The sequence below is a fragment of the Neospora caninum genome, chromosome IX, assembly GCF_000208865.1.
Source record: "Neospora caninum Liverpool complete genome, chromosome IX".
Taxonomy (NCBI): Eukaryota; Apicomplexa; class Conoidasida; order Eucoccidiorida; family Sarcocystidae; genus Neospora; species Neospora caninum.
In genome coordinates this window covers 2,033,017-2,057,021 of record NC_018390.1, presented here as the reverse complement: position 1 = coordinate 2,057,021, position 24,005 = coordinate 2,033,017, and the positions used below count along the sequence as shown (strand labels likewise).

Sequence of the window (24,005 nt, the reverse complement as noted above, 5' to 3'; positions counted from 1 at the left end):
GAGTCGGGAGAAATTAAAAACAACAGGAACACATGACACACAAAACACCAGCAGCACGTGCAATACGGCAGCGAATCTCTCTCAATGTGCACATGTCGCTAGCTGGTGGTAGCTGGGGATGATAAGCCTGGGGCACGCAGCGTTGTTGCGCGACGAAAAATCAACGTCGCACGCGCAAGTGACCTTGATCGCGTCAGGCGGAAAGGAGACGGTTGCCAAGAGTAGGCCTCTTGGGCCAGGCTCAGAGGGAGTGAGTCGCGGCTGTTTTTCCGCGCGGATGCGACAGAAAGCTGAAGTGCATCAAAGAACCCTTTGTTCTGTGCGGAACGTTGTTCCGCTAAGTAACGCCTCCCTCTCTCGTGCAAGAGTATTCTGTGTCTTGCCTGCCCGGTAGAGGATCAGATGCCGGTGCTTGAGCCACTCGTACTTCCGCCGTTGTTGAGTCGAAAGAGTGCCACCCGGGTGCTCGCTGGTCACGGGTAGAAGCCTTCGGTGAGGTCTGCGTATAAGGCCGTGCGGCCTAGTTGGTAATTGGGGTCACGTTTCAAGAACGCGAAAGCTCATGCAAAGACACGTGCAACTGGCCGCTCTTCGGTTTAGTGGGATTTAATACCTGACTAGTAGAATGAGTCTGATTCGCGTGGGGACCTGCGGCTGAGCAAAAACACGAGCAAAGGCCGGCCGTGAGTGGAGACCACCGGTCTGTCTAGATAACTCACCACCGGGCGAGAGACTAGCGTCCCTCTCCTTTCTGTGGACATGATGATTTCTGCTAACCCTTCACAGTTTTTTCACTTCGCGGCGACCTAGTGTAGGGAACGGGAGACGGCTTTTCCGTGTGGTGTCTTTCGCATGGGATTTCGTCATGGCTGTGCTCTGTAAAGTAAGAAATGAACAGGTAGTCGGCCGCTACTCCATTCTCCCAAGACCCCATCAACCGGGGTTCTCCAAACTCATTGGGAACGCCCGATCCCCAACATTCTTTGCCGTATTTCTCATGTATATTAAGCCTTGTGTCTGTCACCTCCTTGTGAGTGGATGGGCGTGAGCCTGCACAAAGGCTCCCCTATCGGAAGTAAATCTTCGGGCTATCTGCACGCTTTCGCATATCTGTGGCCGGTTGGCACCATTGAGAGTGTCGGTGTCTGGGAGAGACATGAATATCTGTTTTCTCCCCCCTCTGCGTTACGCCATTTGAGTGCCAATATTTCCTCCGTTTTTCATTTTATCGGAGGTCGCCTAGAGTTCTGTGTCACGGGGGTTAGTTGATTTCTGCGAACTAATTTGCCTCGATACACTTTCCGACCGCTGGCTGCAATATGTCTCGCGCATCGCTATACCCGTCTGCGAGAATTGGTAAAACAGGTAGAGAACCCGTTGGCCTGCAGAGAGCCTCAGGTACATCCGCCTGCTGGAATGGACATTTCTTGAAGCCCTGACGCTCACTGCTCGCCGTCGGTGTGCCGGCTTCTACTGCGTTAGTTGTCCTCATCTTCGGATGGCTGCCCCGTCAGCTACGCTTTTAGGATCCGTATGCTGCCGATCGCGTACCACGTGCTGCCTTCCGAATATGCGTAAATACGCATGGGACCTATTTTCTCTCTATAAACATTTATGCGCAAAAACAGCTAAGACCCTGTACCCACAGACGGCTCCCATTCACACAAGGAAAAAAATTAGTTTTCGCACCGTGGTATCCTTTCACCGCGTCAGTAAGTGAGGCCATTTATGTCGAGTCACCGTGTTGTCAACGGCGTTGCGTCCAACTGTCGTGCTTTTTGTGTCTCGAGGGGTACACATTCTGGATGGGGGCGTGAACCGGTAGTTGCGCCTTCCGCTCGCCTATAGATGAGAGAATCTCTTCTCGGAATTTGTTCATTGTCATGACCGTCATCTCTCATGTGGACTTGCGGTACACTTTTTAGTCTTGCCCAACGCGTAACGCTGTAAGGTCAAAACGTTACCCGTGTGTGCATGTTTACATGTGCATATGCTTTTATTATTCGGAAACCACAGTGCGTTTGCGTCCGAGTACCACGCTGGGGAAAAGCGCCTCCGGAAGCCACGTGCTTCGGAGATTATATAGGGTGATCAATGGGCAGTGAGAGACTGGCGACAACGAGTTCGATGTGTCATCTTCTGTGAATATCCGTTGACCTCGTCATCGGTCAATTTCTTTTTTTCATCGCGTGTTTGAGAGCGTACACTTGATGCCACGTCACTGATCAAAATGCCGCTGATCTTCCCTGGAGCAACGAGGTCCAAAGTTGTCCTCATTGAAGGCAACATGTTTCAGCGTCTCGCGCTAGTTGACATTTTGACTCTTTGCCAATATAATTGTGTAGCCTTTGAAACAACACAGAAAGCGGAGGCGTATCTCATCAGCGTCTCCGCATCTCTGCCGCCTTCCAACTCTCGCCGAAGACTGCAAAAACATTCCCAGCATTTTCCATTGGACAACCCTTCCGCTGCTTCTACCGGGACGTCAAAGCCCCCGTCTCAGTACGGCACTCCAGAGCCACCCCACACATCTCACTGTGATGCTTCACCGCTCTCGGTTCGAAGTGAACACAGAGAGACGGGATCGCTTAATCCGCCGAGCAACAGTCGAGACGAAACCGCTGGCCTTTTGGAGAGTCTCTCGACAGATAACGATGGTCATGCGCGACCATCTGGGGAAGCGAGGACCCATACGGGATTGCTGCCTCTTTCCTCTTGTCCAATCCACCGTTCTATGCCTGGTGACGCAGGAGGCACCGTCCACACTGCTGACCAGGGGAATCCGTTTGTCACCGGTTCGACTGCATTCAACCCAGAGAGCGGTGTTTCGATTCTCACACAGGAGGGTGACCCGTCCGGCGTTCACCGCCTCTCTCTCGCGCCTCGCGGTGCACATCCGCGAGAGTATTTCGGCCCTCCCCAAGCAAGCGTGAAGCGAGATCTGCTCTCTCCTGTTGCCACATCCTTTGCTGTGGCAGAAAACAACTGTCACAGGTCGAGTGATGACGGGAGACATGGGGAACCCCGCAGAGAGGGCGCGCAGACAGTGGACGCTTCGTCAGCCTATGATGTCAGCCGTTGCCCCGACTACGCTAAGAACAGTTCTGTGTCGCCATTTTCACCTTTTTCTGCTAACGCACAAACAGCGAACCACATGGACGGTCTTCAGGACTCGATGATGAATTTGTCCGCTCACGATTTCGGTATGCAGCAAGCAACGGCCGGGCTTCGTGGGTGGAAAGCCAAGGCAATGCTGCAGGATACCACTTCAGAGCCACCAAATGAAGGCCTGTGCATGGATGCAGGTCATCGTCGGCGCAGCAGACTGGGTTGTCAGGTTCTGTGTCTGGACAGCATTATGGGACGCAGCAAGGAAAATGCATGTACCTGCAGGGAGCCGGCAAGCGCAGAAGGCAGACGCGCTGGGGAGGTGACGAAACAGAACCGGAAGGGTCAAGAGACAGCCCCACAGGTAGAGGGCATTTCCAATCGAGACACGAGTCGCACAGGAGAAAACGACTCCGACCTCGCATTACCGGGAGAAAAACGGGAGGAAGCTGAGCAAGAAGACGGGCTAAAAATAAGATCCGAGGAAACTGTCGAGCTCCTGCTGTGCGACCGAAATGCGCCTGGAATGGTAGGGGGCGAGATATAGAAGTCGACGCTTTATGAGCCACGCATTCTAGTCGTGAAACCGCAGAGTACTTGCGTGTGCGGACGTTTTTCTGTGCATGCTTCAACGCTCTAGTGTCGCAGGAGCGTAAGAGTGCGCTTTGAACATAATGTTGACGCCGGCGTTGGATCCTACTCCACTACTATGGGAGGTTCGCTACTTGTTCCACCGGCAAACGTCTCCCCAACAACCCCCGTTGGTTGCCAGAATGCCGTATGCAGCACACAGGTTCCTGCATATACCAGATCATGGAACTAAACGTGACGTGTGTATGGTTCAGGAGGACTTCGGATTTCTTCGTTTCATTTGCGGCAACAAAGATCCGTGGCTGGCATCTCTTCCGGTGGTCGTCATTGGAGCATCGCTTGATGAGGCAACACGCGCCATGTAAGTGGTACTGGCCGCTGCAGCTTATCCCATCATCTGACGTTTGTGTATTCCGGTCGCGTATGCGAATGTTGCCCCTTTGCCCTTTTCGGGTCATCTCTCTGGTACACATGTCGAGATTCCTTCACCTCTGGAACCGTGTAGCTGCGGCGCGGTAGATCGGGTTTTGTATCAGATCTTCGCAGCGTACCACTGAACGCACTCCGGTCCGTCTTAACACTCGTTACTGCAAGGTTGGTCGCAAGTGGTCTCCATTATCTATGCAGTGACTTTATACTTCCGAGCAGATGCGTGTATGTGAACAAATATAGCATGGCTTTGATTCATACCTCAAACATATAAACTTATTTGCCTACATCCAGACATGCAAATCTACATGCGTTTCACGAACTGTGTGGGACTCCTGAGAAAACGTTTGTTCGTGTTCACGTTGCACATAGTGGATTGCACAATACAATGCCTATCGCATGTACACGGTTGTCTGCCTTCCTGGGCAGTCGATGCCTGTCTAGCGAGGCTTGTGTAAACGACTTCTTTTGTCTCCACGTTTTCCAGGTGTATGTCTTTGGGAGCTCGCGCCTGTCTTCAAAAGCCCTTGACACTTCCTGTGATCAAGACCTTGTTTACGTTCTTCAACGTCTCGAAGCGTAGTTCGCGGAAAAGTAAGAAGAAGTCTTCCTCGGATGTTGGACGCACGCCCACGCTGTCCGGGTTGCCGTCCACAAGCCGAGCGGATTTCAGCGGTGATGTGGACATCCGAGGCTGCAACGAAAACTCCTTCCAGAGCAACCAGTCTTCACCGGCGTCCCATACGGTCATATCATATAGTCACGAGAACGGGCGTCTTTCATCTGCCCGCTGCAGCTGCTCGGAGGCAACAGCCCAGCGAAAGCCAGGAGATGATGACGACGACGCCGCCTACAGGGGAGAAATTGAGCGAGACGTGCACAGTGAGGAAGAGGGGAATGATGGCTACTGGGAGACGAAGCCTGTGGAACAAGAACGCGAAGAGAAAGAACAATGGGACTGTGCATCTCACGAAAGAGTGAGCGACTCAAGACATCGACGACGGGACGTCGTCTGCTCATCAAGGCTCCGGGGAGCCTGTCTAGATCCAGTGTCTCTCACAACTTCCGACACAGCTGCATCAAGTCCACTGTCCACGTCAGCTTCCTCTCCTTATTCGCCCCCACCGAGGAACCTTGGGGTCCGTGAGCCTGATTGGAAGCGCCGAGATTGTCGTGAGGGTTCGTTGCCTCATTCTGACCAGTCCGCTTTTCTCTGGACGGCGGGTCGCCTTTCCTCGTCCTCCTCGTCCTCGTCGTCGCTTCCTCCCTCTGTGTGTATCTCCACCCACAAACACAGGGCGTGCCTTTTAACTGACGCGGGTGGCCTCTGTGTCGCGAAGAGAGGGCGTGAGAAGCATGAGGCCGAAGACGCGCGTAGGCGCAACGAACACCACCCTATAGAACGGGATGCAGGCGAATCTGTTTGTTGCCGTGGGGAAAAGGAGCATCCAAAGTGGTTACACGGATGCTATGCGTCATCCGCTCCTGGATATGAGCAGAATGCAAGGCGAAAGACCATCCCGAGGATAGAGGAAGGGTTGTCATCCAGACCCGAGGACGCTCAGTATCGCGAGGAGCCACTGGCTTCCTCGGGGAGGCAAGCAGGATGTTGTGAGCCAGAGAAATCTCCAAGTGTTGTCATATCGCTGTCCGCTCTCCGCTTGTCCGCACGTTCTCTCCAGTTCGTCTACCCCAGACATGAAGAAGACGACAGTGAGAGCAATTTTGAATACGAAGGCAGCTCCCCACAGGACATATCGTCACTATCCGAGAGCTATGCGTCTCGTTGCGATCGGCGCGTGCTTCCTCCCGCCCACCTGCTCCGCTCCCTCGATCTCCGTTGTGCGCCTCCGCTTGGCTTCGGAGGGGAACGAGGGGAGGGCGAGAGGCAAAGACATCAGATGGGCGCACCGTGCATGGACCGGGACACCGCAGAGAGAGGTCCAAAGGGGCCCTTGGTTCGCTGGAAGAGAGCGGAAGGCGGAGCGAAGAAACACGGGGGTGACGGAAGATACAGTGGCGAATGGCACGACAGAGAGTCCGTGGCAGCGGAAAAACCAAGTGTGAATCTGCGTGAAGGAATGGCATGCCGACAGGTGCTCCCGTGCTCCATCCCTGACAGAATACTAAACCTATACTGCGATACAATTGCAGGCCGCGAGGCGAACGTCAAGGATTTTCGGAGTCAATCGTCGGCCACGTCACCCTCCTCCTGCGGAGTGCGTACACACCAGCCGTCGGTCAGCTCGTCGTTCGAAATCAAGAACGGATTCTGTGCAGCATTGTTCCAGGAGCTCGAACCGCGACGAGAGCGTGAACGGATTCTGGACGCGTCTCTCGCGCCTCGCCTCCGTTCTCCTCGAGCCCGCCTCCTGCCGTCAGCTGCAGGAGCACCCCATGCTGAAAGTGAGACTCCGGCGTCTCGCATTTCCCTCCTCTACACTCGACAAAAGCGAGTTGAGGAGACATGGCATTCCTCCATTTCGTCGCTACTCCATGGTATGGATCGCACGCCACGCGTCCGCATTTTATCTCAACACAGGCTGTCGGGTGGCGAGAGTTCGTTCGGCCGCAGTGACAACTCTGTGACTGACAGTGTCAGGGAGGCGCCTTCCTGGGAGCCTCGCGAAGATGAAAAAACAGCCCGAAGAGTCGTATCAGCAGCACTTCTTGCAAAGCAAGCTTTGTTGCCACAGCCCGTGAGAAGTCGCACGGACACCGCCAATGTCTCGAGGCAAAGAGAGCTTGAAGTGGTCCGTGCGGCTGGGGCCGTTGCGTCCCCGTCGCCTGTGTTACCTCAGTCAGTCCATTTACAAGGAGAGGCACGGAAGCCACTGGAGGCGATGGGGCCGAGTTCGAGGACCCCGGAACAGCATGCGGAGGAGAGCGGAAGCGACGGGGAAAGCAGAGATGAGAGACAACGCGTGCAACCAAGGGGACCGACAACAGACGAGGACGGACTTCACACTGGCCGAGAGCTTGGGGAGCATCGCGTGGGGACCGACACAGACGAGAGGACGAGGAGAAGCCTCGACAGCGAGGAAGAAAGCGATGATGAGTCGGACGGGGAAGACGCGTCACTGTCTGAAGAAGAGGGAAAGGGATTCTGCGTGTACGAGAGAGTGTCGATGATTGACAGGGGTGCAACAAGCAACGTGCACCTCGTGAAGCGCCTCCCGGATATGAAGGCCTTTGCTCACAAGGAAATCCTTCTCGAATGCATGACCCCAGCAGAACAGGACCTCGCCAAGAATGAGGTTCGGGTCCTCAAGGTAGGTCCACTGTTACTTGTGGGGAACCAACGAAGGCAAAGACACGAAATTCGACGTACACGAGGAGAGAGGTTAGGGAAGCTTTTCATTCGTGCCAAGTGTTGTCTCGGGTGCGTTGCTTCGTTGGCATTCCGTCAAGATGGGCGCGGGATCTCTGACGCCTCAAAGCGGCTGGCGGGGCTGAAGGATGGAACTTCATACTCCAGCAAGGTGATACATTCACGAGCGTGACGAGTCGAATGCAGACAGGCACCGACCTAGAACGCGAGTCCACTTGCGGAACCGTGCGCGCGGGGTAAAGGCGGGCCCTTGAATCCTGGTAACAGCTGCGACGGTGTTGCCCCGTGCTAGGTAGAGATTGATTGCCTAGTTTCCGCGTTACTTCATTTTTGTTTGTTCGGCGGCTGTGGACTGCAGGCTGTCAAAGATCCGCCAATGATTGCCTATGTGGACAGCTGGATCGAACCCGGGCATACGCTGAATATAATCATTGAATATGCGCCAGGCGGCAGCCTGCAGACGTACCTCGAGAGAGCAAAACTCGGCGGCACCCCTGTGCCCACTCCGCTGGTCCGAAGTAAGGATTGTGGACGGACATGCGACTCGTGGGGAAGAAGCGGCGAAGAGAAAGTCGCCGAAACATCGGGAGGGAACAGCGTCAGGGGAGGGAAATCCATGCCAATTCGAAAAGCGCATCAAATATCACCTGTGACATACAAGCGTATAGGTACCAATATACATAGCCTTCTAACCGTATCGATACAATGATACATCGAAATGACGGAGTACAGGTATCTGCATCTTCAGATGAGCCCTGTATGTACGTACATGGATTCAACGCTAGGAGACACTTGGGGATATCATCGTAGGCGAGGGACCGCCAGGCCACTTTTGTTGTTTCGCTTTGCGTGTATCCATGCACCTCTGTAGAGTGGACAGCTCAGATTTCTGTCGGGCTTTTGGTTCTCCACGATCTCCGTATTCTTCATCGGGATTTGAAGCCGAGCAACATCATGCTCACAGAAGACCTCGACGTCCGGCTCTGCGATTTCGGTACGGCGAGGCGAGTGTGTTCCCGTTTGAGGAGTGTGACTGTGTTTGCCTTCACCTGTTCCTGTTCGTCGTCTGCTTTCTTTGTGTGTCTCGTTGCTCTGGTGATTTCATCAGTCCGATTCTCTGGTGAGTTTCCTTGGCCTTCTCGTCTCGGCCAACAATTTGCTTCCTCATTCTCGTCTCTCTCCCTCTCGATCTGCTTTGCACTCGGGTGCATCTGACCTCCAGGACCGACTGACGTTTTTAGGCGTGCATCCGGTGTGTTCTCCTGCCTCTTGATACGTCTGCTTCGCTGTGTCTGCTGCATGCTCAGAGCGCGAGTAGCTTGAGACGAATCGTGCCGTGAAGCGGCGTGAGCGTTTTCCCCTTCCGAAAAGGGAAAATCAATTACCACATTACACGCACGTCGTTGTGCTTCCGTTTCTCGTTCGACGTGGATATTTGCGGCTGTACGGTTGTGGCAATGTGTCACGTCTCCCCATGAGGGGCGTTCGCCGTCGGGAGGGCTCGACCTCTTTAGACATCTCAAGACTAAACCTGTGTTGCTCCGCGGGGATGCTGGCTGAGACGTGAGGAAACAGTAGGGGGAAAAGCGCAACTTCTGGCGCGCGTCTGAGGATTACGGAGGAAGGCACTCGCGCCCAGGCATGTCGTCACAACTGCCGTTTGTGGCCTCTCGCGTTCGCGTCCGTCTCCCTGTCGGCGTGCAGGAATCAGCCGGAGTTTGACGTCCGCTGAAGAGATGGCTGAGACAGCCGTTGGCACGCCGTTCATCATGAGCCCTGGTAGGTTGCCCGAACGCCCACATCAGCCTGCACGTGTCTGCGGAGGTGAACGGCATGAGGTAGCGGCGAAACGGTGAAAACACCTGTCTTTCCCTAGGTGTGTTTCTTGGTCTCTTCCCGCCTGTGACTCTTGCTTCGCATGTCGAGCATGGGACCTCTGGAACGTGGACGTGAATAGAGGAACATGCGTATCGTTGAATAAGAGAAGATTCACGTCGTCATGCATTGACCTACGCGAGTGGTGAGCTGCCCACAGGGGCGTGCAGCGCGGCCTCCTCACAAATACTCGTGCGCTTGAATTTGCATGAAACACCGTCGCAAGATACGTATCACCAACAATATGACAGGTGGAACTTCGAACGTGCCCAAATGAGATCGGGAAAGAAAACCGTGTGAAAGGATCGATGCCGGTGGCGATATGTGAACATGCACAGGTTGACGGGAGAGTGCACATGCATGTACATATTCATGCATACATATATATATATATATATATTTATATATTTATTTATATTTATTTGTACTTTGGCTGGTCGGTGCGTGTACATTGATAGGAAGGTGGGCACAAAGTGAACCATAGCTATCTCGGCTGGGCCCGGCATCGCTCAAAGTGCTGGGCGAAAGCGACGGCGTGTTTGTGGGATGTGTGACTTCGCTTATGCGGGCAGATTCCCCGAGATCCAGGCCCCTTTTTTCTGTAGTTTAATGTTGCAGTCCATGATGTCGAACCGCTTACAAGGGCGCATGTGACTGCCAATAGAGTCAACCACATTTCCTACGTTTTTCGTCGCAGAGCTCTGTCAGGGCAAGCCCTACAACGCGTCGAGTGACGCCTGGGCGCTGGGAGTAATCCTGTTCGAGATGCTTGAGTTGCGGCGGCCATTTGGCGGCGATTCCCTTCACTCTTTATTCTGGGTAAGGCCAGGCAGGAGCCTGACACGAGCACGAAGGCTGCTGTGCATGCGCGACACGAACACCGGTCGCAGACATGCACACAGCCAGCACTTGTCCATCCTGTGGACAACCTCTCATAGTTAAAATGGAACCACAGAAGGCGATGACCGTGTCGCGGAAAGAGAGCAACAACGCAGAGCGGCATGCGTGAACATGGCTGACACGAATACATGCGGAATGTCCAGCAGGACAACGAAAAATGGTATTCGACCTGTATGCGCGCACGTCCCTCTGTATGGGCCTCCTCGCTGGGATTCACCTCGTGGTTTCGTTGCTCGCCTGTTCGCTCCCGGAATCTCAGGCGATTCAGACGGAAGGGCTCAGCTTCCGTTCTTCCTTCGAGGAGCACGAGGACAATTCCGCACAGAGGTGGCCTTCTGAGGGCGGAGAGCTTGCAAAGTGTCTTGGGGCAGCGTGCGAGACTCTGAAGGGTCGCGAAGCGCATCCGCTACCGACGGGCGTCACCGAGCAGGCTCGCGGCGGTCTCTTGGCGCGCCGGCCGGTCCGCCCAGTCCCCGTACTGGATCCAGAGGTGGAGAGCGAAAGGAAGAGAGAGAGAGAAGATGAAGGCGCGAAACGAGAGGACGAATGCAGAACAGAGCCAGGAAGAGAGGGACGGAAACGGGGGTGGGACGGGCAGCTGATGGACGAGGCGTGGCAACAGGAGCAAGTTACAAGGGCGGTGAACGTGAACGCGAGAGATGGACGAAGGAAGACTGAGACAGATGCAGGGCGCGGAGGCACGAACGAGGAAGAACCATTGGATGATCGAGAAGCATTGAAGAAACTCTGCCGGAGGCTCCTAAAGAAGGACCCAGCCGAACGCCCTTCTGCACTCGAGTACGAAAGCCAAACTCTTTTTCCTAGGCGCTTGATAGAAACACAAGGCTGAGTCTCAGTGCCAAGTGACCTGTGCACACGAGGTGGCCTTCGACAGTTCCAACTAGAAACACAGGCAGCCGCCGATACGCCTCCGTTTACGAGGATCGTCCGACGTTCTCTCTAGTGGTCCACGTTAAAAACTTCCCTTTTGAAGATGCTCCCATCGCTCTCTCAGTCGTCGTATGTGGCAGTCCAGAAGTTGCACTAGCGGCGAGATAACAGCGAAAAGGGGTTGTATATCGCTCTTCGAAACTGTTTGTGCCGCGTAGGGACGTTGTGTCGGCTTGTCGGGTACCTGGCGTGCTGTCACGTTCGTCGTAGTTTCTTCTGCCCCCGTGGGCGCTGCATCCATCACGCCTTCTGTGTCGCCTTTGGCTTCTCTGTGGTCTCGCAACGGTCGTCCCTCGTTCTGTGTGCGGACGCCGTTCCTGTCTCCTCGCGTGTCGCCATCGGGTCTCTTTCCTGGTGTGTCTGTCTTCAGCATGTGCACCAGCTCAGTCCTGTATGCGGACGTGTGCGCGTTTCTTCGTAACCACCGCCGGAGCGACGCGGGCCACTTTCTGCGCCTCCTGGAGGCTCACCGTGCACGCGAGCGAAGCACGGCGTCTCCAAGCCCTCTTCGTTCCGACGCGTCCCGTCCTTGCTCTCTCGCGTTTTCCGAAGTTTCACCAGCGAGCACAGGGGGCCGGTTACGGGCGCTGCCTCACCGGGCGTCGCCGGCGAGACCTCTGACTGACACGGTGTCACCGGCAAGCGCGGAAAGACGCGTCGAAAAAGATGAAAGCAGGATGGTGGCTTCTGCGAGCGGCGGCGCGCAGAAAGCGAGAGAAGAAAGCCTTCAGATGGCAGGTCGAGGGATGAGTGGCGGTGGCGCAAGAAGCGACGAGGAGACAGGAGGCGAATGCGCACATTGCGAGAGAGAGGGACGGCAGGTCGAACACAGCAGAGTAAAGGGGGGCGATGGGAAAAGAGGCAACGCTTCCACGTCCGTCATGGAATTCTATCCTCATTTGACGCCTTCCGCAAAACGCCCGAAATACTTTGCGGGAGGCAATACCGTCAACACGCGTCGGGGGCCTGGAGAGCTGTATGTAGTGGACGAGGGAGAAGAGGAAGAAGATGAAGAGGACAAAGGCGACGAGCACGAAGAGAACGTGGAAGAGGCGGGCGACGAAACGCGTGCGAGGACGGTGAGAAGGGAAGTCGGCATTGAGGAAGAAGAAGAGGGAAGCGAAACGGGCCAACGAGATAGGGAACGGCTGAGAGGGGCGGCCGTGGGAGAAGCGGAAGCTGGCAAGAATCCGCCGCCAGTGTTGAGTGAAGAAGGACGGAAGGAATCTTCTGGTGACACTTTGTGTGAGGGACACACAGGGACCCTCGAGCGGGTGTATGCACAACCTGCAGGACTGGATCCAAGTCGCCATTCAGGAGCGATTGCAGGCGGTCTTTCGTCGTCTCTGGCATTGTTGCCTTGCCTACCTTTGGCGGCGAAGGACGGCGACACAGGGCGCGAGGACGATGCAGCCGTGTGTGTCCATCCTAAGTTTTCCGACGCCAAGCAGGAGCCCCTGAGAGACTATGGGGAACGTGACGCTGGCGTCGAGATTCAGCACGGTACTTCGTCTCGGCCCCTGCTGCCATTTGCTTCCTCTTCCCCATGTTTATTGTCCTCATCTTCCTCTTTGTCTTCTTCCTCTGCGTCTTTGTCTTCTTCGTCTCTCGAGGGGGCCAGCCTGCTTTTTCATCAGCGCGCCGCCCCCGGAGCGCACCGAGCTGGCGGCCCCTCGCCCTCGTCAGCGCTTTCCTCTACTCTGGATTCCTCACCGCGGTCACCTTCGCGTTCGATGCATGCATGTTTTTCACATGCATCGAAGCCTTGTCCCCTTCGCCGAGGCATCCGTTGCGCGCGTAGTCAACCCGGCAGGACGGACATGCAAACAGGGGAGGAACTCCCGCTGGACCCTGGGACCGATTGGGTGCCTTCCCGCGATAACGCGAAACAGGAAGAGGGGCGATTTGCGGAACTACGGGGAGGCGGTGAAGGGACGCGAGAGCCTGGAGAAGGTCCAGCGGGATCTGTGTGCCTGCAGGGGCCTTCTGTGACTGCTCTTGCTTATTTACCTGTGGGACGCACTTGCTCGTCAGACCTCGCTCCAGCCGGGGAGGGGCAAGATGTTGACAGCAGGCGAAGACGCAAAGAAGACCGCAGCGACAGACGAGGAAACGACAGGGGAGAGGCGGTAGCGAGAGAACACCGATCGTTTTCTGCAGGCATCAATGACTCCGAAAAGAGGGAACTGGAAGTGGGGAGGAAGCCAAACGCAGCGGAAGAGCTGGTTGGTGGTGACAGCGCTGAAAACACTGAAAGAGGCGGCCGAGTCCCGGACGTGCTTGAGCGACGCTCGGAACGGGAGAACGAACCATCAGCGGCACCGGGAAACGGCACACGCTCAAACGTAACAAATTTTCCAAGCGACGACAAGCCGACTCCGAAGACGGATAGTCGGGATCTGCTTCTTTCCCCACCCGTGGGTCCGTCGCCTTCCTCACGCTGGATGGTCCCTCTCTGTTCTCATCGGTCGTGTTCTCGTCTTCGTCTCACAGCCCTTGCATCGCCCCCAGGTTCATCCTCTTGCAACGATGCTCCTCGCCTCTCTCACGCTTCGTCGGGCTCGTCCATCCTCCCTGGTCGTGCTTCAGCTGCACACACCTTGTCCAACTACATCGAGTCGCCCGAGCCTCCTCTGGTTCCTTCTTCCTTGTGTCCTGCGTCGCCTGCGTCCGTTTCGTCTGCCGCGTGCTTGTCGCCTGCGGCTGCCGTTTCCTCCCTTTCCTCTCCCGTGCATTTCTCGCAGGGCTCGACGCCAGATCCGTGTCTGACGTCCCCTGCTTCCCCCGTTGCCTCGCTCAGCACGCAGTCGTCTCCTGGGCTGCCTCTCAAGAAGCTCGTTCCGAGCCTAGGACTCACGCGAAGTGCCGGAGGCTTTCCAGCTCCTCTTCGCGGATTTGGCGAAGGGCGGCTGAAGGCAGAGACCGCGGGCTCCCTCCTGAGGGCTCGAGGCCAGCCTCATCTTGCCGGAAGTCCACCTTCGCCTTCCCAGCGCCGAAGCAGCGGCGCATCCTGGGTAGCCCGCAAACCACGGCGCGAGACTCGGCTTTGCTGCGTGAAGAGCTCGACATCGCGCGCAGCAATCGCCCACGCCATCCGACGCATTACGCGGCTCCGGCGGCCCAGCCGCCGCCAGCGGAAGGAGACACTGGAGCGCCTAGAGGCGGAACGCGGCGGAGAAAGCCACCCCGAGGGCGGGCCCCAAAAGGCGAACGGGAGCGAGCGGCGCCGAGACAAAGGGCTGGACTGCCGGCGGCGAACGGGCAAGTGCAGCAGTGGCGAGAGGGATCCAGGGGATCCTGAGGAAGCCGTGGTGCGGCGGCAAGAAGAGGAAAGACTGGACCAACTAGACAGGCAAGGCGCGGAGCAACGGTGGCGCGGTGCGGGAAGCGATCCGGAGGGCGATTGCCGTTCAGGCGTGAGGGAAAAAGCTGCGCGGGCGTCATTGTGTTGGATGCGCAAATGCGCGGATCGTCGCCCTACAGGCGGAATGGCTCTCGCGCCTGGGAACAAAGGCCCAGCGGGATGTTTCCACAGTTTGTCTGCATCATGCTCTTCATTTGCGTCGCCCGGGCGTGCTACTGCTCGTCCATTCGCGCGTGATTCTTTCTCGGTTCCGCCTCGCGCTTCTTCGGCTCTCTGTCTCCTCGCGAGGTTTGCCTCTTCTGCCGCCTTCTCGGCTTCCTCGTCGGCTCTCGCGCGGCCGCGCCTCCTCGCGTCGGCCTTCCCCGGCAGACCCTCCGAAGCGACAGAGCGAGCTGAGACGCTCCCCGACTTGAAACGCGAAAACTGGAAGGATCGACGAAGCGGGCGCGCCGACGCAGAAGCGGTGGAAGGGTCGAACGCGAAGTGGGTCGTTCCACAAACGAGAATAGTGAACTGGCGTGACGAGGTCGCTGGCCGAGAGGATAGGACAACTGCGGAAGACGGTGGCGACGGTGGCAGTCGCGACATCAGCAAGGGGTCGACTGAGACAAGCAAAGCAGATCTGGTCCCACAATCAAGTCTTGTTTTTTGTGGCTCGGTTTCCCAGCGACGCGTGTTTTCTCTCTCGTCTCCGGCTTCCATGTCCCCTGGGCGAAACAACAGTCAGAGAGACCGGGAGGCCTGGGCCTCTGAGCAAAGGGGAAACGATGGAGAAGGACGACGAGAGGAAGGAAACGACAGTGGAGGAAACGCGGCAAAACGGTCGCTGCTGCCGGGGTCGGGGCGGCTTCGAGGCGCGCTCAGCAAAGACTGCAGACGCCGCTCCAGAGATGGGGAACCACTGGAAACCTCCAGAGGCCAGGAGACACTGGGCGGTGGCGTGGTATGGGGTTCAGAAAGTCCAGTGTTCGTGCAAGCAAACGGAGTGTGCCATGACACGCTTCGAAGTGCACAGACACTGGAACGCGCCGCCATCTGTATCCGCAGTGTCTTCCCTGAGAATCCTGTGTTTCTTCCCTCGTCCGCGGGACCGTTCCCGTCCTTGATCCCAGTACCTTTGCCAGCTCTGCGCGGGTCTCACGAGGCCTTAAAACGTGAACGAGAGGAAGGTAGAAAGACTCCCTGTTTTCAACTGCATCGCAGCTCTCCACGGCCAACTCTGCTGTCTCCATCTGTTCGCTCTCCGTTGACGCGAGGATTCTGGAACGATAAACCGACTCGCGTCGCGCGGATCTCGAATTATTTCCGGTGGACGCTGCACCGATGGGGAAGCCGGACGTGCGAAATGCATCGAAGCTGGCACTGCCTGCCGACAATGTTCACGTGTTGCGTGCTTGTCTTTCTCCTCGCTTCGCTCCTGTCATCACTCCCCAGCCCGCCCCAGTTTCCCTGTGGTTCAGACGATGTGTCGAACGCGTGCTCGTTTCAGTGGTCCTCCTGGGATGCCTCTTCGCGCACTCCTTCCCCATCATCTCTTCCGCCGCTCTCCAGTTCGTCTCATACCTCGCCTCCACCGTGTGACTCTTTCTCGCCTTTCCTGCACACTTTGCGCCTTGCTCCGCCCCTCCGGCGAGTGGCTGCCAGGCACAGGCGACGCACGCCGACTAGGAGCTACTCAACGCACGGCGGGGAGGCCCCAAATAGCCTCTGTCTGTTTCTGTCTACTTTGTCGCGCTTCTTCTCCGCGTCTGCATCTCCGGGTTACTGGTCTCGCAGCGGAGCGACGGGGGACCGAGAGGCGAGAGGCGAATCTCGACTTGTCTCTCTTCCGGTCGCAAACCATCGAGGGATTGGAGACGCAAGCGGCGACGGCGCGCACGCGAAACTCGACACGATGCGTGGCGAGGGACGCGAGCAGAATGGAGACAGTGACGGAGAAGACACATCTGTAGAAGAGGGAAGCTCCTTTCGCTTCGAGTGGTTTTGCACGTTTCTTCTGTTTCTGTGGTGCGCCCGCGCATGGCTCACCGGCAGCGACGGAGGATGTGGAGAGAAACGAAAACATCTCACGGGTGACTGGGGTGACGCGGAGGCGGAGAAGGATCCAGACGACAGAGGCAGCCGGGCGGCAGGTCGCCAGGTCGAGGCGAACGTAAGGATCCGATTTTTCCGACGCCAACAATGGATATAGATATGCCTGTGTGTGTGTCTGTGTGTGGCTGAGGTGGCGAAAAACGCCGCATGTGGACACAAACCTGTGAGCCGATCACTGAATGTTCGTGAATCCCTCTATTCCGACACATGCGTGAATCTGTGTAGTTGTGGATAGCTTTGGTCAGAAGGGCTCACACACTTTTTTATGTTCTATCAGCGAAGGAATGAAGGAATGCCGATGGAGTGCTCAACAATCGGTGTGCGATGTATCGGTGAGTGTGCTTGCCAGCGTGGATACTTTCCATTTCATTGCATACTATCTACCATTTTGTTGTGGCCACGATGCCTTGCAGCTATGTGGCATGGAAGCGCCGGTTGTCCTCGACCTCCTTCAAGCGACGCTCGACATTAGTCGGCCAGCAGCGATAGATGTTCTCATCGGTAGGAATAGATACGTTTCGGGAGTCTCGGCGATGTTGTGGCATTTAAACTGCTTCATTGATAAATGCGTCGGAACCCGCGTAGCCAATCTCTTCTTCAAGTGTAGAACTAAAGGTGTGTATACAGATATAAACATATGCGTGCATATATTTGGTTGCTTTCCTTTCTGAACGTGTCCACCTGAGTGTATATGCCTGAATACATACATATACATATATATATATATATATATATATATATATGTTCGGAGCGCGTCAACGGCTTTGTAGGTTCATCTGCCCTTCTATCTGTATGTACGCAGCCGTTGGAAGTCCGGCAGAACGAATCCGCTCCAGGCGCCGAGACGTTTTCTTTGTTTGCTTGTCTGAGTTTTCAGGTTTGTTGGAGTCCAAAATATGCGCGGCATCGCGTGCCGACGTTGGACCGGCTCCGTGCTGTCCCGAATGCATGCCCGCCGCGTTGTGTTCTCACTTGTTTTCTGACCTTTCCTTTCTCTCACATCCTCTCCCATCTTCCTTCTTCTCTTCGTCTCCGAACCGTCGTCTCGCCGCTTCTGTGGACAAATCATCTTTATCGGCCCTGCAAGATCCTTCAGCCTCACCCTGCGCATCGTCGATCTCCTCCTGTGGCGACTCCTCCCCGTCAGGCTCGCTTCCGCCTCTCCATCTGGACAGTTACCGAACTTTCATTTGCTTTCCATGGGCAGCGTCCGCAGTTCCGCTGAACCTCCGCCGTTCGTTACTGTCGCGTCTCTGCAGCGGCTACGCCCTCCGCCAGCAGGAAGAAAAAAGGCTGCTTTTCTCTTTTCTCTCTCTCTCGACTCCTGATCCTGCGGCGGACCTCTCTCACGCGACGGGAGGGAACGAAGTGAAGGCAAGCACTACGTCGAAACATGCCAACGGCGAGTCGCCAGCGAACGCTGGAAACGGAGATGCAGAAAACCATTCGCAAACAAGCGACGAAGCACCCAGGCGAGAATCGTGCGAACCACGGCGCCCCCAGATGACCGTGCAACATCCGAGCGAGTTGCTCTCCGCAGCTGCAGATAGTTCAAAAATACATCCTGTCGAGGTAAGGAAGGGGTGCGACGACTGCGAGACAAAGCAGGCACATTGCAAACTCCACTAGAGTGAACTCACATGCAAGCATCTCACAGGTGTTCTTTGTTTCGCCTTTGCATCGAGGTGTCGTACTCCTTGACGGATGCCGTGGACAACCAGGGGGAAACAGTTTAAGATGCTCACGTGTCCCTGTCGGATTTCATTCCTGCTCTCTCCAGCTGTCCGTTCGCCTCCTCGATGCATACCTCTCCATCTTCGGTGATTCACCTCTCTCCACGGCGCCACCGTGTCAGAGTGCCCTTGCTTCGCCACTGGTGTACTTGCCTTGTAAGCACGTCGCCACTAACCCATCGAGACTGCCTTTCCCGTCCCTGTACGCTTCTTCGTCCTCGGGTTCTTTGAGGGAGCGAACACGCTCCTCCAGCCCCCCTCTGGAAGAGGCAGACCGAAGGCCGGGCCGCGAAAACACGAAAACGAAGAACGGGCGAGATAGGGGAGGCTCGCAGTTTGCTGTTTGGTGTTGCCCGCCTGAGACGCTGGGAACCGACCTAGCAGCCATCCGTGCAGGAGACGCTTTTGGAGCGTAAGTGTAAAGCCGTTATTCATTTTTTCACCAACCTAAAAGTATCGAAATACATACAGATTGCTACGTGCAAATGTATACTATGTATATACACGGAATGGCTCGGTTCGCAAAACAGGTGAATATATGCTTGTGAGAATTCACACACAGCTGGTCACGTGACTCAAAACGCGTGGGCGGTAGCTGCATATTTTTTTTTAAGGCGTGGTCTCTGTATTACTTTACATTTCTCTTTCTCTCTGTATATGAGCAAGTGTGTGTGCGCGCCACTTGCATGGTGTCACAATCCGAGATTAAAATGCATATTTGCGTGAACTGCTGAAGAGTAGAGCGACCAGGAGTGATGGCAGGATCATGCCGTATCAGAGCGCGCGTCTCAGGCTACAGCAGAGATCGTTCTCCGCCTTTTTCTTGCTCGCAGGTTCGAAGCGCAAGTAGCTGCTTTGGCAACTCTGCCTGTTGTGTCTCTTCTTCGCCTCTCCTCTGAAGAGCGGAAAGCCTTCTTCCTCAACATTGCTCAACTGCTGCGGCGCCACGAGGCTCTCTTGACGTTGTGCACTTCCGCCCCCCAGAGCTCTTTGGGACCCGTCTCCGTTCCTTCCCGAGTGTCGCGAAGATCTTCCTCTGTCTCCTCTGGCCCCGCCGATGTGTCGGCGCCTCCAGCTGAGGGGTTTATGAAGGGACTGCTGCGGTCTCCTGTTGAGTCCCTCAGAACGGGGGAAGCAGAAAACAGCAGAAAACCCCAGAGGGCCTGGATCCTGGACGCTACCTCACACACCGCGCCCGAAAAGAGTTTTCTTGCTCGGCCGCGCTGGGCGTCGCCCTCATCTGCAGGGTCGTGGTGTTCTCCCTCGGCAGTCTACCGGCCCAGTCTCCACGTGCAAGGAGCTGGCAGAGACATGCGGGCAGGGACAGAAGACAGGCTACCGGCCGGATGGACGCCGCAGGGGGGGCAGAGGGGAGGACAAGCGAACGGAAACGCAGGGCGCCCCGCGAGCGTCGGCAGTTCAATCTGTTTCAGAAGTTCTTCCCTTGGAGGTGAAACTCTAGAGCGCTTCGAGTGCTTTGCCCGCGAAAACTCCTGTTCTCTCCTTATCTTTTTCGCCTTGTTCCTTTTCTCGTTTCCCGTCGCATTCACGGTTTCTGCTGCAGCGTTGTTTCTCCTTTCGCTCCTCTGTTTCGGGTCTGCGGGCGCTCTGCCTCCTGCGTCAGGCACGCATGACACGACGAGGGGGAAGGGCGTCGCCGCAGTGCATGCAGGCTCTAAGCATGGCGCGAGCGAAAGACTCAAGAGCACAAATAAAAACCAAGACAGACGCTGCGAGGGGGCGCGTCGCTATCCCGGAGAAAGGCGTCTGTGGTGTCTTCGCCGACTGTTTGCCGCAGTGGGGCGAGCCGACCAAGACCCAGCAGGGACGCGAGGCGAGGGGAAACCAAACACACGCGGAACAAGGGGAGACGGACCGCGAAAGGGAGCGAGCGAAGGAAAGACAGAGGAAACGCGTTCTCACCGGTACGTGTAAGACGAAACCGCCAGGGAGGGAGACAGAGGAAAGGGAGAGGAAAGCGAAAGATGGAGGGAGGCGGGAAAAGAGAGAAGGAAGGGAATGAACGGGAAGAACAGGGCTCGAGTTGTATCGACAGATTTGCAGTGGCGAGGGGATGGAGAAGGAACAGCGTTTACCAGAGCGAAAAGGAACTTTTCCTGTCTGCTTAGCAGGGACCGTTAACTGGACGGGCGACGGTGTTCAGCATCCCTGTGACGGATGTGGTTACATGCAAATCTAAAGGAAATGTGCGTGCGGCTTAAGGGCAGGGTTTGATCAGGGGTGGTTGCTGAGAAGCAATTTGAGGCAAAAGAGAGTGGCAAAAGGCGGCCGTTCATGACGGCGCATTCCAGCTGTCTGCGTGGTGTGTTTGTCACGTGGGTATTGCTGCGTTTGTCACGTTATTGCCTCGAGTGGTTTCTTTGCTTTGCAGGCGAAAGGCTGTTCCTGTCTACCGTATCGCAGGACAGGACCTCTCGTCCTCTGCCATTCTCGAGCGCCTCTTCCTTTTACCGCCTATTGCGAAAAGAGAGGAACCATCCGCAAGCCCCGTTCCACAGACGCCTGCATTTTGTTCGCCCTGCGCGTTCCCCTCGTGTCCTATCTTGGGTAACCTTCCTCACGGTGGAGTCTCTTTCACTGGGGACACGAATAGGGAAAACACACAACAAGACGAGACGAAGAGAGACGAAACGCATGAAGAGGACAAGAAAAGTGACGAAGGCGGAGAACAGGAGGCCGCACTGGATGAATGCGACAGACACAGGCCGTGGGCGCCGTACATTTGGCACGTACTGGCACAGAGGGTGAGCGTATGCGCGAGAAAGGAATTCAGTGGCAGCGAGAAACCCCAGCCGACAAACACACACAACGCGAAAATTGTGAAAAATATATCCACGCATACATGAATATCTACGTGGGCAGTCTACGCTTGTATACATATATTGATGCACATAATCGTACGATTGCATGCATGCATGCATATAAACCTGTAGTATATACATATACGTATATATATATATATATATATATGCATATGTGTGAGCGCCGGAGTGGGGGCCGACCGCAGGTGAGAAACCGGAATGTCAAGATCGCTGCAGAAGGCCCATTTTAGGGTGACATCTGCAGCGAGTGGAGAGAAGGGTTCAGGTTAAACACCGGCGCGTCTATAATTATGTATACACTGTATCGATTTCAGTCCCCGAGGCGTTGCAGGGCGAAGAAGTCAGATGAGAGAAGCTGCCTTGCACTCCCACGAATATCACATACATAGCATCGTCTCGCAGCTTCAGCACGAATGGTACACGCGTTTGTGTTCGGAAAGAGAAGTTAGAGTTTCAGACTGTTGTGGAGATTCTTTGACTTGTTCGCGTGGTTGGGTGCCTTGGCTTTTGTGTGGCAGGTGCTGGACCCGCGAGCGGCTACACTTCTTCACGAATTCGCTCCCTTTTGCCCGCTGACCATTTTCCTTCCGTAAGTGGAGACCCAACTGTGTCTTCGCTTTTTCGTCTGTTTGTACTTGTGTGTCTGAGTGTCAGTTCGGTTTTGGGATGCCCCGTCTCGCGTTGTAACGGTGACAGTGCTGTTTGTTCTTTTCGAGCCATGGCTCTCTCCGGTCTTATCCTAACGTTTGTCGCTCGTGGAGAGAGACGACGGGGGCCCTGTGGCTGCTTGACAGCAAAATATCGCTCATTATTTATATCTTTTTGTGCATCTCGTTCTGGTCATCTGAAAGTGCACATATCCATACATCCGTACGTACGCTTAGCTATGTACGTATCCATTTACGTTTTTTCGTGTGGAGGAATTGACATGTACATAGAGGCCAGTAGATCGCCGGGGGCAGTCGGATATGAATACCCGATTTAATGCGTGGTCGTCGGCGTTGAACTCCACCATGTGTATTTTTTTGTTGTGACCTGTCTCCCGGGATAGCATCTTGCTTTTGTAGAAAGCGCGGCGTTGGGCATTTGGGGCGACACTTGAAACGAAGTGATTGAGATTCACAGATCGTACGAAATCTTTAAAAGGTACCCTTTGTGTTTTTGCCGTTTGCGATTTTAGGCACACGTGCGACCGGCAGTTGACGGCCTTAACCCGGCGCCTGTTTCGCGCCACCGTTCGCATGTCGGAACGGTCTATTACGCTGCCCGCGTATTTGACTCGGTACTCTCAGTTTTCGTCTCCTCTTCCTCTCTTGTCTGCCGAGTACGGAGACTCGCTTCGCGGATCGGCATTGTCAGGCTGGTCTTCGCACCTCGCTTCTGGCCCCTCGTTTGCTTGTCCACCTCTTCGTCTTCTCTCCCCGAGTTCGCCGCCTCTGTGGGAGGCTCTGACGCACTTCTCTTCTCCAGCAGCCACTCTATTCCAGGGCCTCCTGCCACGTTTGTCTCGTTCCCCAGCCCTCTCCCTGCAGCCATGTCCAGCCGCTGTCGGCCCTCTGCCTTCCTCGGCCTCGTCTTCCTTTTCCCGTTCGCGGCCGTCCGGGTCAGTTGGTTCTCTGGCCTGTTCTTTGTCGCCAAAAAAGGAGAAAGATCGATCCGTGCCATCTGTTTGCTCGCCGTCCAAGGGTTCTACACCGCGAACGAAACCCCGCAGTCGAGGCGGAGGCAGCGAGGGCCGCGCAGACGAAAACGGAGCGACAGGGAGGGAACTGAAGCGTCGGGGGAAAAGAATGCGATGTGACGAGATGACTCACGGGAACTGGACTCTCGATGGAGGTCTCACGGAAGGGGAGGAAAACGAGAGAAACGGGCTTCGCAAAAACGAAGAGACGAGAATAAAGTGTCGCCGCATGTGCGGCAAGTGTATGCATTTTCGTGAGAGGGAAAACGAGAGGAAGGCAGCGCAAACATGTGAGTGTCGGCGCTGCTGGCAGTGTGCTTCGATCCGCGGGCACAGACAAACAACTGGGAACCAAACTTCCTTCGGAAACAACGGCAACGATTGGGCACCGTACCTTCTGGGCTTAAGGGGACCGAATGTGTGGCGCCTCTGGCATGAGAACGTTGAACAAAAGAGACGGGAAGTAACGGAGAGCGAGTGCAGCGGCATGTGCATACGAGGGAAAGGCGCATGGAAAGAAGGGGAGAAAGGACGAGCAGGACGTGTGTCGCCAAGCTGCGCAAGAGGAGGCCACCACCACCAAGAACGCAGAGACAGAGAGCTTGGCCTGTTAGGTTGGATCCTACGCCACACAGGAGATCCAGTCTCCCCTTTATTCGCACAAACCCTAATTGAACACGCATTCCAGGGGACACTAGAGTGGACGGAGTACGAGGACAAAGCACTCATCGGCTGATACACGAGGTTTTTCGGAGACGCACCCGAATGATGTGAAAGAAAACCGGAGAGCGATGGCGAGCAAAACGACAGAGACACAACCGAAACGTATAGAGAAGGAGAGGGAAACTCTTTCCACCCGGCCACACGGTACGTTTTACGTGTACAGTGCTGAGAGGCCATGGACTAGGAACGAAAGGAAACTTTTATCCTCGACGGAGCCGGGGAAACCATCAGCGCGAGAACATGAAGGCAGGGAATCAAGTGTCGATAAGCCACGGACACCGAGAGAGCGACATCAGAGAAGAAGGAAAGACAGAGGCTATCACAAGTCACTGAAGTTGACGTACGACAGGCGGAGGGTTCGTGAATCCTACAGTGAAAAGTC

The 24,005-nt window shown here is 55.7% G+C and overlaps 2 protein-coding genes across 2 annotated transcripts; both read left to right on the top strand.

Moving 5' to 3' along the window:
* Positions 1-2,230: 2,230 nt before the first annotated feature.
* On the top strand, positions 2,231-16,740 carry NCLIV_040930 (putative NEK kinase; the record flags this gene model as incomplete). Its single annotated transcript, XM_003881002.1, has 10 exons — positions 2,231-3,637; positions 4,653-7,400; positions 7,818-7,977; positions 8,331-8,453; positions 8,568-8,579; positions 9,164-9,238; positions 10,032-10,153; positions 10,494-11,032; positions 11,556-15,032; positions 16,326-16,740. The coding sequence occupies 10 exons, from the start codon at positions 2,231-2,233 to the stop codon at positions 16,738-16,740; spliced, it is 9,078 nt and encodes a 3,025-aa protein (XP_003881051.1).
* A 5,720-nt stretch (positions 16,741-22,460) lies between these two features.
* Positions 22,461-23,636, top strand: NCLIV_040920 (conserved hypothetical protein; the record flags this gene model as incomplete). Its single annotated transcript, XM_003881001.1, has 1 exon — positions 22,461-23,636. One exon carries the CDS (start codon positions 22,461-22,463, stop codon positions 23,634-23,636), a length of 1,176 nt encoding a protein of 391 aa, XP_003881050.1.
* Between the last annotated feature and the right edge of the window lie 369 nt (positions 23,637-24,005).